The following is a 15,139-nucleotide window of genomic DNA, read 5'->3' as shown; positions in this document are numbered from 1 at the left end:
CTTTGATTGGCTTGTTTTATCACATTGCCTAAAATGGTATTACCAGTGGGCAGTTCCTACACTGTTTTTAGGGGAGACTTGAGGGGATTTTAGTTTTTTCCTGTATCTGAAGATATGCATGTGTTTGGACTACAAACTGTGTGATGCTGCTGCCTGCTTCATTCTAGTTGTCCATTTTTGGTTGGCACAGCAACTCTAAGAACCATTTTTAAACAAGTGTTTCAGAGTCCTTTAATAGCAATGTACTGAAGATGAAAGAGCACTGTGAGGGGGTGGCTGCATCCATCTGGAAAAAGGAAACTTGGTTGTAGATCCTGTGTTCTAAAATACTAGAATGTATTTACAGTCAGGCAAGGCTTAACTCTGCTACCACTTGTTTTCTGCAACTCTGGGTAATTAGACATAATAGGCAGCAAGATGCTCTAGAAAGGAAAGTTACAAGCAGTTGGCATCTCAAAATAGCTCTCAGTTCTTAAGTGGAAGAAACTTCCTTGCTGCATGCAACTTGAAGAACTGGTGGGCAGAGGAAAAGCTGGTCCTTGTCTTACAGACATGCAACTGAAAGAAGAAAATGAGGGGGAGAGAACAGACTCTGTGCTGTATTTTTGGTGCAATTACAGCATCAGAATTTGTCATGACAATCCAAACTATTTTTTTGTCTTTGTAATCTTTCAGCTGTGTACTTCATTTTAAGGTCACGTTGAGATGCATTACTGAATTGGCTGTTTTGTGTTCCCTTCTGTGGCTGTGCTTTTATCTTCAGGAAGAGACTTGCAAAACAGCCCTGGAGTTGTTCCAAATCTCCTTCCTTAAGGGTGCCTGGGACTGCACAGGCAGGAGCATCCCAGCAGTGCTGCTTCCACATGGCCATCACACCCTCAGCATGTGGGGCTTTAACCTCAGGCCATGGAGCTATTTTTGGTGCTGAGGAGTTACAAATGAATGACCCAATGCTTGGCATACTTCAGATCTGCATGAGGCACGTTCTGCTTGGAAAGTTTCCTTGCTGAGAGTCAGCACCAAATACAGATGAGTAGGATTTCTTTTGGAGATGGCCTCGTGGATGTCTGCCACACAGAATATTTCATATATGGGTTACTTCTGACAATCTTGCCATCATTTCATCAGCACTACTAGCAGTTGTAAAGAGGCTATTATCCAAGCCAATAACTTTTATGGCCTTATTAGAGTAGCATAAAATTAATTATCTTGATGCAATAGCCTAAAGTTGTTTTTTGAACTCTGCAAGTGCACTTTCATATTCTAAAATCTGCCCTGGTGCAGTCATGGAGATGGATAAAATAACCAGATACTGGAGCCTGTAGTTTTGTCATTTGTCACCTGCAGTTCACCTAGTCCCCTTCTTAATTTCCTTGAGCCAAGCTGCTGTATGTGGACTTGCTGAGTAAATAATTGTACCAGGAATGTGACATATCCAGCCTCAATAAACAGCAGAGTAGTGATTCATCAGGTGCTGAGTAACAGCCAGTGGATGTGAGAGACTTGGGGAGGAGGAAGCATCTCACTGAACAGGCTGCTCTTGTATCATCCTTGGATCTGAGCTTCTGAAACACTCCTTGGGTGGAGGGATGACTTGGAGCTCAGGGATGATTTGGGCTGTAGCCTCTTCCTTCCTGCTGCCCTGTCAGCCCCGTGCTTTGGGTCCTGAGCAAGAACACCCCACTGAAACCCTGCAGTGTTTCAGCACAGCAAGGACTGGAGTTCTGCATTCCAAGTGGGAATTGAACTTTGTGCTGTCTGATGTGTTCCCATAAATGGCCAGAGTAGGACAAAGTAGGTTACTTGTGGAGCCTGGAGGAAGCAGTGCTGCTTTTCTGCTATCTTTAGATCTGGAACTTCCCAGTGCTTTGGGCAGAAATAACCCAGCAAGACTCTCAGACTCGCCTCTTGCTCACATCTCTAATTCAGAAGATTTCACCCTACCATTTGTTTGCCTTGCAAAGCATTTCTACATTTTAGTTACACTGAAGTTAAAATTGACCATTTTCAAGCCAGCTGCAAAAGCTAATTTTAATTTTAGGGAAGGGGATCCAAGCCTTCCTTCTGTAGGAATGCATGCTGCCTTTCAAACCTTGGCTGCCTGAGCAGGTGTTGTTCTCTGGGCTTAAATCAAACTCCTGTCCTTAGATGTTGGTTAAGCCTGCAGGATATGGGAGCATCTATAATACAGCCAGATTTCCCCCCCTAGTCCTGTAGTTAAAAGAGAGCCTCTGCTAAATATCAGTTTTTTGGTTGTTTGCAATTTAATGTTCTTTTGTCTTGTTCTGGAACAGATCTAATTGTCACCTAAATAATCTCAGATCCAGCTTGAGCCTTTCTGGAACTTGTTCACCAAGTGACTTCCTTCAGACAGCTCCATCTATTAAGAATAAAATGGTCCTCAACATAAATTAAAGTTTAATCATGTTTTGCTGTCCCACTGCATTTTTAGTTCATTTGGTCAGTGTGGCCATAGCAGCCACTTCCTTCTTTTTTAAACATTTCTTCCCCTTCTCAACTGCAGTGTTTGACACAGCAACAAGTAAATGATTGTCAGTAGCAAAACTCATTGAAGTTTCTGTTTAGCCTATCAGCTGTGGACTAAATTACTGAAACATTATGATGACTAATGCACTACTGTATAATTAGTTAATTTGCAAGTGACTAAAATTAATGAGTTACTTGTTAAATACAGTGTGGTTGCCTCATGGAACTGCAGGGTTACAAAAATAGCTGTCACAGGGGAGTTGCAGTAGTTTTCTGCTGGAATGAGTTGGGCTAGAAATCTGTTCTAATGTTCCTGGGCCTTGCTGACAAGAGGAAGCAATGCTGAACCTGTGATCAAAAAGAATTCTGCTGGTTTTCTCTTTCCTCTTTGACCCTCCCTCTTTCTAATGCTCATTTTTTTCTTTCCCCATCTGCAGTCAGTGAAAATGAAAGTAGGTTTTTTTCCTTACCATAAAATTTTCATCAACAGGCTGAGTCTATACTCTGGTAAATTAATGATTAAATTTGGAAAATAATCTGACAGTAATAACCTTGGTATTAACTAAACTTTGCCATGACAGGCAAGACACTGGGGAGCACTTTGCATGTACAGCCTCTTGAAATTGCTTTTCATGGGACTTTTTGCTTGTGGTGTAAAGGTACAGAAAAATTAAGTGTTGATCCTCAAAGGAGCTTTTTAGATTGCCATGTTCTCCAAGAAGTAGTTATTTGGAGATTTTGGATAAGCAAGTAGGTGGCTGTGCACCTCGTAGCTCTTCATATTCCTTCAATTTTTTCTTTTAAATATGCACAGCTGGTCCTGCTCTTCTCACTGTGCCTGAAATGTGGCTGTGGGTGGTTCCAGCTCCTGTCCCCAGCTCTGAGTGGCTGTCACTGAAAGGATCAGAGGCGTGGATGGGTGGTGTGGCCACACAAGGACAACCTTCAGTCCCTTTAGCAGCTCACAGTGTGTGCTACAAGCACCAAACTCACCAAACCAAGGCTCTGATGATCCTTCTGGCTCCCTTCCAACTCAGAATATTGTGATTTTAGGAACAGAATCAGCAACTTCCCTGCTGCCATTGCCAGCAGTGGCAGGTCACCTCAGCTGATGCTTTAAGGTGCTGAGGAGTTTCCTGACTGGCCCTGGCCTGTGACTGCAGGAGCTGAGTCAGCAGGAAGCTGCAGTAGTAAATTCATTCTGGAGCCCTGGAATTCCAGGAATTCCACTGCTGACTCAGTGCAGCAGCTGCTCTGCTGCCTCAGGAGGTGGCACTGACAGAGGCTGCCTGTCCTGCCCCCTTCTGTCCCACAGGAGCTCGGGGAGCCTGAAGTGACACAGTCAGAGCCACCTCCCTCTGCTGCCCTTCCCATGTCACAAAAAGGAAATAGAAGCTGCTCTGTAATCCTGGTACAAAGGAGACTGGAGAAGGCCAGGTATTTTCCAAACTAACTCTGTAAAAATCAACCTGTAAGGGAAAGCTGTTTTTAGGGCTGGTGAATATGAGTGTGCAGTCCTAAACTGAGGAGTTTGATTCATTACACAAGTATGCATTTTAGATAAGCAGGGACATTAGAATTTTTAACTGCATGTACAAACAAGACTACAAAATTTAACTGAGTTGTAAGGTGGTGAACAGAGCAGTGTATTACCTTACAGAATCATATGGGTCAGAATGGAGCTGAGAGATCATCTCATTGCTCTCCCTTGCCATGGGCAGGGTCCCCCTCCACCAGACCAGGCTGTTCCCAGCCCCATCTGCTGTTTCAAAAGTTTGAAGCGACTAGAACAGGCAGCCTGTTTTCCTAGGAAGTGGGGAATGACAGCAGCAAAGCTTGTTTTTCTCTTCTGGAAAGGTCAACAATTGATGAAGCTGATTCAGAAGTGTGTTAAGATTAACTACAGCTGAATAAAAGAGTTTAAAAATAGTTTGCCTCTTCAAGCATTAATTCCAATTACATTGCTTAATAGATCTCACAGCTTTAGAACTTAACACAAGCACTGTTTTAAATTGAATTAGTTTTTAATTCCTCCTACTTCTCCACTAAGCCTGGGCTGAGTACTTCAGATTAACATTCCTTTAGCTGCACTCCTGTCGTTGCATAGGCTGTTAGGGGCTGTGAGCTGTGCACATCACCCTAAACTGGCACCTGCTGCTGGAGCTGGCCCTGTCCTCATCTCTGCCAAGAGCAGGCACAGACTGGCTGTGCACAAACTGCACATTGTGCTGCTGGTTAATCAAGGAAGAGCAGAGTGCTAATTTTTAATATTAAACTATGCAGCATTAACAAGAGACTTGGCTGGTGTATAAACAGATTGTTTTTCTGTGCATTGCCTGGCTCAAATGGAGTGCTTAGGAAGCAACAGCAGCCTGATAATGTCTTTCCTTTTTTTCTCCTTAGATACAGTTGCTGGCCTATACATTTTGAAATAAAAGCTAACAGACACTAAAATGGAAAATTTATTAGTGCAAGTTGGTCAGTTGGTTTCTTCCAACAAGAACACAACAGCATCCCATGCATAATGCATTATAAACAAACCTGCTCTAAGATAAGAAAAGTTGGACTTGTTTTGGAGTAACAATGTGTTACATATTGTCATCATCTGACTCATCTTCCTCTTTCAAAGATTCCTGTTTAAAAAAAGAAAGTAGAATTATAGTCTAACAGTTGTTTTCTAATTCAGCCTGCAATAAACACAATGAGTTTGCTGCAGCCTCACACCCCTCTCACAGACCCAAACCCTTGCAGGCAGCACAGTTCCCATCAGTACATTGACCTTTAAAGGAGAAAGACCCCACTTGTGGCAGGCTGTGAATTAACAGTTTCTGAGAGCAGAACCATCCTGGGTTACACTGTAGCCTCCCCTCCTGTCCCTTCCCATAACCCAGCTCACACTGAGGGATGTGGGATGATACATTTTCCAGGCAGCTCAGCAGTTTGACACTGAAGCACTGCAACAACACCAAAGTCATAACTCACCTTGGCATATTTTTCTGCTTCTTCTCTGATGTCTTTGGGAACAATTTCATGTTTTCCATTGGTTACTGCCAATAAAAAGAATATGTCTGAATTACAATTCACACGAGGACCTGACATACAGAGCGAATTTTAAGAAGCAATGTTTTTGCTTTAGTTACAAAAAGTTATAAATTTTCTGGAGTGCTTATAGAAATTATAGAAATGCATTACTTTCTCCAACCCAGCTGAGTTCCAGCTCAAAAGCTTTATCCTTTACTTCATCGTGAACTATGTAGATTCTGAAAGGAACAGACAAAGAACAGATTAGAACAGACTGACCAACAGGCTAAATATACTTTGTTCCTGTCCCAGATTTCTTCTGTTCAAGTATTCTCATGATTAATAGAAGCTCTCCCTGTGCCTCCTCCCCCACCAAAAACCATCAGAGAATTTTCCAAGCTTAACTGCTAATCTAACAACACCTTAAATCATTACAGCAAGATGCAAGTTGAGATGTCCAAGTTGCCTTAACTGGAACAAACATGAAGATTTAGATGCTGCAGAACCAAGGCTGCATCATCACTGCCTGCTTCTGCTAGACCAGTTCTAATGCAGCTTGGAGTGTCCTGCATTTCCCCTGCAAACCCTACTGCACTTTACACTTAACACTAAATCCCAAATCAGGCACAGTATCTTGTGTCTAATCTGTACAGAAGATTTCCAGTGTGGTGCTCATGGCAAACATGGAAATGGGAATTGAAACTCCCAAGTGGTATCACAGCACACACAGTGCCAGCAGCCTGTGGGACAGAAATGGTAACACTGCAATAACAAAACTGATTTGATTCATCCTGTGGCAGAACATGCAAACAAACTGGAACAATTCTGGGCTGAGACACTCCAAACAGCAGGACTCACAATAACCTGTGGCTTCACTGTTTAAGAAGCCTGTATTTTGTATTTCTTAATTTGCTTCAGGAAGCACTAAGTCAGAAGGTGAAAAATACCAGCAATTCCTATCCAATGTGGAAACCTTGGAGACAGTGGAGGAAGGCAGGACACCTTCAGCAGCACTTTCAGTGGAATTATTGTGAAACAAATGTAAAGACTGAAGTGGAACTGGTGTCCAGGAAAATTCCCCTCTGTGCTTACAGACCCCTCTGTCTGCTAGCTGAGGTGATCTCCAGGCCTTTCTCACCTTTCAGCTGGTTACAAACCTTCTGCCACCTTCACAGGCTCCTGAAGAAATCACTGCTCTGGACTGTGCCTACTATTTTAGGTTTAAAAGTTATTAAAATCTTTGCTATCTTGCTCAGTGCTAATAAGGAGCTGAATTTGAGCTGTGAAACAGGAGCCTGTCTAGAGCCACTGCTGAGTTTGAGCTGAAGCAGAACTAGAACAGAAGTTATTCTCATTATCAGAAATTATTTTTATATGTCTAATGATAATAAATCTATACTGAATATAGTCCTTTAAAAAAGTTCTAGTTTGCTTCTTTCCAAAGCATTTGAGTCTTTTTTTCAGGCTGGGTCCAAGATCTCAGCATCACTTGTGGGCAGCTCCTCTCTGAAGCACCAGGTCATTGTTCAAACAACTCCTACTTCAGAAGCAGCACACCAAGAAGTTGCCCTTCATCTGTCACTTGGTTTAAATATTTTAAAACCAGGGATTAGAGTCAGACATTTCAACACACAACACCCAATTGAAAAGGAACAGCCTCAGTTTGAAACCAAAGCAAGCTCACCAGGCTGGATTTTTGTCAAGTTGGAAAAACAGGTTGCAGACTTACATTTTTGCAACTTCTTTAACAACATCACGGCACGTCATCTCCTTCATCTGCAGGCCAAAGACATACAGAGATGAGATTTTTAATAAAAAAATATAAATCTTCCACAGAGTCAGAACAGGAGAGGCTGTGCATGTGCCTGATGAGCTTTTTTTCATGTTCAGTAGTCAAAGGAACAGAAAAAGCCAAAACTAAATTTCTTCTCTACAATGCATCTTCCAGCCTGCTCTATGCAAGTCATTCTTCCTGGGAAGAATCTTACAACTGAAAGATTCTAGGAAAATAAAACTACTTGGAAATTTCCCAGTTTAAAGCACTCATCAGCTGAAATCTTAGCAGCTACACTGGTGATGCTGGCATCCTCAAAGCTTGGCTTGTTCCTGGATGCTTTATGCTCAACTGATATAAAATAGCCACAATATATTCACATGGAATATGGGCATTCCTTCTAGGCAGCACAGGAATACTTGTGGTCTTACCAACATTTTATGCAAGTCATTTTGGGTTTTAAGTAATGCCCCAAGAGGAGAATATTGTTTTACAACCAACTGCCTGCCTGAGCAAGGCATCAGCATCTCATTTCACATTTTCTCAGTTTTTTGGCAGCTTCACAGTTCATCAGAACAAAGGCTGGTGCAAATTTCCAGGACATAATAAACTTGTGTTTTATAGCTCAACTTTTCTGGTCTATGAAGCAGTAATATATTTTCCTATATTTCATTAATGCAATTTACCATCTCTTCCCATTCCCAAAACATTTTCAAACTCTCTGTGTGGCAGGCAGTTGTAAGGCACTGGTGAAGGGATTAAGATGACAAGGGTTCATGTGGAATGTCACAGCCCTTTCTGGGGTGAAGCAACAGGCACAGAAGAAATGCCCATGCCTGGTCAGACAGATGTGCCATCACAATCCCATCTGGAGAATTCCCTGAACAGAGAGCCACTGCCTTTGTGACACTCAGTCCAGAACAGAAATGTAACTTGTGTCACACAAACATTTAAATGATGAATATTCATGCATATAAAGTGAGCAGTCAAACAGGAAACCCAAAGCTCTACTACTGTCATGCATGTTTACAAAAAAGAAAACTGAAGTCAATTTAATTTCTGCCATTATCCTTTTCCCATCCCAGGTATGTTAATTCTGCAGACAATGAAAGCAAACAATGTGAGCAGTTTTATCCCAGGAGTTAATCATGATCTTGTCCATGTATCAAAAACTTGTAACAGTATCAGAGCTGCAGAGATGAGGAGATTAAAGCAGTCTCTGCACAACTACAAGTTTTCCCACAGCTGAGTTTGCAGACATGAAATGCAAAGGATGTGATCAATGCAGGGTGTTCTTCTTGCCCCCTCAGAGTTTCACAGAGTGTATCCTCCCCAGCCAGAGCTGCTCTGCAGTCCCCCAAGGCAGGGATAAAGTCCTGACTCCCTGCTTGCCTCTCCCTTTCCACCTGCACTCATCTCTCCCAACAAACAAATCCTAGCTGGCCATCAGCTGGATCACCCCACAAAACCTTCTCTACTTGTGGTTTTCCCACCTTAGCTTTGACAAATTCACCTTGTCCAAACCAGCTGTGACCTGCAAACCTGCCCAGTCCACAGTGGACAAAATTTCTGGGCAGGTGGGGCTGGACTGACCCCACAGAGCTGGGGCAGGATCCCACACTTCATTACTGGGGAGCCCCTACATGATCACCTCAGCAGGGCCTGGGCCACACCTCTGCTACAGTGTGCATTCACAGCTCTGCTGTCCAGGTCCAGGAATTCACAGCAGAAACTGCACAAGTTTTGGAAAATTTCAGCACTGCACAAACAGAAAATGAACTATTTGGAGTAATGTGTGTGTTACCAATGTGCACACACAGGAAGTGAAATGATGATTTCCCAGGTGCCACAATTCCAGTATAAAGATCAAATGATCATGCAGGCCTCTCACCTTTCATTTGGTATTCAAAACTGAGTGAATCAAGTCTAGAATATTCTCATTTTTCCTGTAGTTTTTCAGTCATGATGCTAAAGCACCATAAATAGGCTATTCTTAAAATTATAACAATCATATAAACTCTGAACCTTTCCTTGAACAGCTGTGACATCCCTCTGCAGGCCAAAAATATATTTATATTTTATCACATAACTTCATGAGACAGACCAGGAGAAGGATTTGGTTCCATGTTGTCTCCAAGGGTGTCAGATGTTAAAACACATGAGGAAAACAGAAATCTTTTAAGATTCTAAAATAATTTCAATCAGCTAAAAGCATACTTCAATACTTTTTGGTTGTCTTCTCTCCACAGACCAGTTTGTCCTTAGCAAGAGCAGCCTTTGTGAACTTGTTAAACAGAAGAATCATCTGAAACCTTTGAGAAAAAATAAATACAGCACCCTGCACAATGCTGCCCTATGGTTTTCATTCAGAATTAAAAACTCATTTATACTTTTATATTGACTCACTTGGCTCACTGGCAAATGTACAAGAAAATATTTCACCTGCTTCTCCTGCATTTTATGTATTTCAGGCACCCAAAAGGTAACATGGTAAGGCAGGAATATTTGTCTTGAGACAGCACAACACTGTTACACCATACCTGGAGTTTTTCTATCTCTGTTTTTGCAGCCTGCCTGGCTTTACCAATGGCACAACCCCAATAACCCTAAAAAACAAAAAAAAAGAAATAAACAATATTAAAATGTAATTAAGTACCAGACCCTCTACACCTCTTACTGTCACTTAGCACATGACAACCCCACCTTACTCATAATGAGAGGCCAAAAAAACCTTGGTATTGTTCTGTCTTGGGGCACATCCCCAAATTGTTGAATAGAGTCCAATTACTACATCAGTACCACCACTATTGATAAAAAAAGTGTTCAGTAATTCCTGGAAAGAAATTTATCAGCTCAAAATGTTGTAATAGGTTTTTTTAATTGCTGTTACAAAAATGGAAGAATGAACTAGAATTAGTTTGAAGAGAGAAGTTAAATATGAGCTACAGAAGTTCTACAGGATCCAAGCAAACCCCAAGCTAAACCCACCTAAATGTATTTGAGTGTAAACACATAAAAATTAAACATTTCTATTTCTCTCAACAGCCATAGTACTGGATATACTGCAAGAAAATTTTAGGAAATCCAGCAGTAAGAGTGTGCATTGACCTGTGTGTAACACACAGCTGAAAATGCAGCACTAACAACAATTAATAACAATTCTGTTTTGCTTTGGTTTGCTGCTGGCAGGCAGTGCCAGAGGAGCAGCCCTCTCTTAGCTGAAGCATTCAGAGAAGGGGCATCACTGCACTTCTTGCCTTTCTGGAGCAGGGCATGGGAGCTCTCACTGGACACAGCCACGGGCATGAACTCCCAATTTCTGACAGACAAGCTTTAAACTCATTTCCCAGCTGCACTTGGAAGAAATACACAATGTCTGTTTAGCAAGGATGTGCAAAGGGGCAGCAGTGATTCAGCAGAGATCTCCTGAGGCAAAAGGAGAAAACAACAGCAGCTCTTTAGGACCAACACTCACTATTTTCCCAACTAGAAAAGGAATTTATGCTAAGATGGAAATATTTTTGACACACTCACGTATGAAACTCCTGATGGATCAATCATGTACAGTTGTGCACCATCATCACTATCATAGGACCCCAACATGAAACTGGAGGAGAAAAGAGAAATTAAAACCTTTCCTTGCACCAACACACACAGAACTAGAGAGACCACACCAGCTTGGATTTCCTACACCATTCCTGGAGCAGAACTCCTCCTGTCCTCCTACACTGTTGAGCAATTTGCCTCACAGCAGCACCTGCACGTTGCCAGAAGCATTTCACTGATCAGTGACCTGGCAGCAGGACTCTGTTCATCAGCCCTTTGCACCAGAGTCACACAGGAGCTGTACCCTGCTCTGTCAGGGCAAGCAAGGGGATTGCACAGGGAAGTTCAGCACAGACTGACTGGCACAAACTCTCAAACTTTAAAACCTGGGACAAATAACCAGCTCTGTAGAAGGCTGGCAGAGCCTTATGGGAATATAAATTTCTCACCTGAGGTGTCAGACATACACAAAAAGAAAGGGAAGGGATTCTTTAGGACAGGAACTGTAGGTTACTAATTCCAGGTTCCAAAAAGAACTCAGACAACTGGAGCAGCTCCAGCAACTGGGAAGCAAAAGCTATTTACAAACAAACAGAGTGTGTGTGCAAGACTCACCTGCAGCCAAAGGGCCTGACAGCACTGTACAGGGTGTAGGCATGCACGTACATGGCCACTCTGTCTGCAAGGTGCTGTGTGCAGAAAAAGGAAAAATAAAACAAGGGATAAAATGTCATTCTCATGTCAAGAACAAAAGGCAAAAGCCCTGAGAGCTGCCCTCTCACCTTCAGGGGGATGTCATAGCCATAGTTAGACCTGAAGTTGGAAGCCTCCTCACGGGCAATGTCTGCCAAGGAACGCGCGTCAGCCAGGAGCCCGGCCACGGCCTGCAGGGAGAGCACAGCTCAGCACACAGACAGACAGACAGACAGACAGACACGGCCTGCAGGGAGAGAACAGCTCAGCACACAGACAGACAGACAGACAGATAGACACGGCCTGCAGGGAGAGAACAGCTCAGCACACAGACAGACAGACAGACACACGGCCTGCAGGGAGAGAACAGCTGCTGACACACAGACAGACAGACAGACAGACAGGGCCTGCAGGGAGAGCACAGCTCAGCACACAGACAGACAGACACACAGACAGACAGACAGACAGACACGGCCTGCAGGGAGAGAACAGCTCAGCACACAGACAGACAGACAGACAGACACACGGCCTGCAGGGAGAGAACAGCTGCTGACACACAGACAGACAGACAGACAGACAGGGCCTGCAGGGAGAGCACAGCTCAGCACACAGACAGACAGACAGACAGACAGACACGGCCTGCAGGGAGAGAACAGCTCAGCACACAGACAGACAGACAGACAGACAGACACACGGCCTGCAGGGAGAGCACAGCTCAGCACACACACAGACAGACAGATAGACACGGCCTGCAGGGAGAGAACAGCTCAGCACACACACAGACAGACAGACAGGGCCTGCAGGGAGAGCACAGCTGCTCTGACACACAGACACACAGACAGACAGACACACACATGGCCTGCAGGGAGACAGCACAACTGCTTACACACCCAGAATTGCTCACACACACACACAGCACACAATACACACAGCACACAGAGCACACACACAGAGCACACACAGCACACACAGAGCACACACAGAGCACACACACACAATACACACCCACACACACAGCACACACACACACACTCACACAGAGCACACACACACAGCACACAGAGCACACACACAGAGCACACACACAATACACACCCACAATACACACACACACACAGAGCACACACACACACCCAGCACACACACAGCACACAGCACACACACAGAGCACACACACACACAGCACACAGAGCACACACAGCACACACACAGCACACACACACAATACACACCCACAATACACACACAGCACACACACACACACTCACACAGAGCACACACACACAATACACACCCACAATACACACACACACACACACACACACACACACACACACACACTCACACAGCTGGCAGGGGCTCAGCCATGCCCTGCCATGGAGCAACCCACGCTGCCCATCTCCCCCCAGCCTCTGAAGGTGCCAATGCCATCACGTATTGAGTTTTCCTCCAGGAACACCAATAACCAAAGTTATCTTCATTCATTATCATCTCCTGATTGCCCAGACTGCAGCAACCCAAGCAAAGCTGCACATCCCCTGCAGCCACAGCTCCTCTCACACTGCAGCACTCCCTGCACCATTCTCACACCTGCTCTGGACAGCCCTGTCCTCCACACACCAACCTGTGGGGAATTCAGGTGATTTCCACACTGCTGAGAAGAAACCACCACCACCTCACATGCACCATGTTTTCCCTAAACACCTTATCTGGTAACTGTATCAAAAAGCACCATTTTAACACTTGTGTTTATACTTACACACAAGTCTGAACACCTGGAAAAGCATTCCTAAAAATTTCAAACAGCCTCCGTCTTCTACTTCAAGTTTGGATTTTACTTATGTATGTTTAAAAGAATAAATAACAAAAAACAGTAAAACCCACTGGCATTTCTGACTTCATACACAGACACATTAACATTACCTTCTTAATTTAGTTATTTTTGATTCTCTGCTTGATAAATTTATCCTTTTGAGGGGGTCACCTCACAATTTCTGCAGTGCCTTACCATGCCCACGTGTCTGTCGACATTGAAGAGGCGTTTATTGGAGCCCTCCTCGTAGAGCTTGGACAGCACCAATTTTTCTACTCCAAACACAACTCCATCTTTGCATCTTATCCCAATTGCTGTACTGGAAAACAAGAAAAATGTCAGTTCCTCACAAGGTAAAATACTTCACAGACAATTATCAAGACAGAAGAAATAAGATTTCTCCCAAGGTAGGTTGGTCACAACTCCAGCACTGAAAACAAGGGGGTGCAAAATGGTCTTAAAGGTCCCTTTCAACCCAAAAATCATCCTGGGATTGTGATTCTAATCCTGCTCTGGAGCAGACAGAGCCCTGGGTGACCCTGGCAATCCATCTCACTGCCTTTCCAGTTCCCAACATTCCTTCCCACACACTCCAGGGAGCAGAGACACTCCCATCCCTAAAATGGGTTTTTAGATCAGAACTCATTTTACCACCCCAATTTTACCCTCATGTTTCTCTAGCCCAACAGCACTGCTGTAAAAGAGGCCAAAAGAGCAAATATTTGATGCAGACATTTGTATCTTACCTGCTATTCTCCACAGCTTTCATAGCATATTCCACTTGGAACACTCTGCCATCTGGAGAAAACGTGGAGGCTGACAGGTCATACTGAAGAAAAAGACACAATTCTCAGGAAGAAAAACCCACAAATTATCACAACATTTTCAGATTCATTTAAACCTATTCATTTAAAAAATTAAGCCTATTGATTTAAAAAATTCAAGACTGTCACTGCTAGAGGTGGTGTGAAATCCCCAAAGCAGGCTGAGCTCTCACATAAGACACAGAAACAGAAGAACACAGGGAAAAAAAGCCAGGAGAGGCCATTTCACAGTGCTGGATGTGAAATCACTGAGCATTACACAACACTCCAAACCCACGGGAGATTTGTCTGCCTTTACATTTCACAGAATCCCAGCGTGGTTTGGTTGGAAGGAACCCTCGGGATCACCCAGTTCCACCCCTGCCATGGCAGGGACACCTTCCACCATCCCAGAGAGCCCCAAGCCCTGTCCAAGCTGGCCTTGGGCACTGCCAGGGCTCCAGGGCAGCCCCAGCTGCTGTGGGCACCCGTGCCAGGGCCCCGCACCCTCATGGTGTGAATTATTTGCCAATATCCAACCTCACTTTGCCCTGTGTCACTCTGTACCCGCATTGCTCTTTGCCACATCACTGCAGCTCCCGATCCACAGTCCCTCCCCTGCTTCCCTGCAAGTCCCCACTTGATTCAAACGCATGGATCACAGGAATATATTTTAAATGCATAATGTAGATTATATAGAGGAGTATAAGCAGTGCATTATCCCGGCGCCCGCCCCGCCCCGCCGCCGGTTCCCCGGGCCTGCCGGGCCGCAGTGACTCAGCCGCCCGCAGCGCCCCGGAGCCGCCGCGCCGCGCTCGCCGCGGGCCCGGTGAGGCCGCGGGTGGGGCGGGGGCCGGCGGGGGCGGCCGGGCGGGCGCGCTGTGCCCGTGGCGGCCCCGGCCCCGCCGCCCCTCACGCCGCACTCACCCCGGTGCCGATGGAGCTCATGGCGGCGCCGCTGCCAGCCCGTCCCGCGCCCACCGCCCAGCAACGCGCGCTCCC

The 15,139-nt window shown here is 44.7% G+C and overlaps 1 protein-coding gene across 1 annotated transcript; it reads right to left on the bottom strand.

Annotated features, from left to right (window-relative positions):
* Window positions 1–4,931: 4,931 nt before the first annotated feature.
* On the bottom strand, window positions 4,932–15,127 carry PSMA3 (proteasome 20S subunit alpha 3). Its single transcript, XM_063159723.1, has 11 exons — window positions 15,065–15,127; window positions 14,081–14,163; window positions 13,530–13,653; window positions 11,611–11,712; window positions 11,444–11,517; window positions 10,817–10,889; window positions 9,823–9,888; window positions 7,238–7,284; window positions 5,680–5,747; window positions 5,470–5,534; window positions 4,932–5,120 (listed from the first exon to the last, which is right to left on the bottom strand). Exons 1-11 carry the CDS (start codon window positions 15,083–15,085, stop codon window positions 5,076–5,078), a joined length of 768 nt encoding a protein of 255 aa, XP_063015793.1. The 5' UTR covers window positions 15,086–15,127; the 3' UTR covers window positions 4,932–5,075.
* Between the last annotated feature and the right edge of the window lie 12 nt (window positions 15,128–15,139).

Source organism: Melospiza melodia, chromosome 6 (assembly GCF_035770615.1).
Source record: "Melospiza melodia melodia isolate bMelMel2 chromosome 6, bMelMel2.pri, whole genome shotgun sequence".
Taxonomy (NCBI): Eukaryota; Metazoa; Chordata; class Aves; order Passeriformes; family Passerellidae; genus Melospiza; species Melospiza melodia.
This window is presented reverse-complemented; position numbering and strand designations above follow the sequence as displayed.

Excerpts from the sequence above, each read along its gene's own strand:
- PSMA3 (XM_063159723.1), bottom strand. The coding sequence starts at position 15,085 with ATGAGCTCCATCGGCACCGGG. Across the intron at positions 11,518-11,610 it reads GCTATGACATCCCCCTGAAG|CACCTTGCAGACAGAGTGGC; the intron begins GTGAGAGGGCAG and ends TTCTGCACACAG. Across the intron at positions 5,748-7,237 it reads GTTAAAGAAGTTGCAAAAAT|AATCTACATAGTTCACGATG; the intron begins GTAAGTCTGCAA and ends TGTTCCTTTCAG.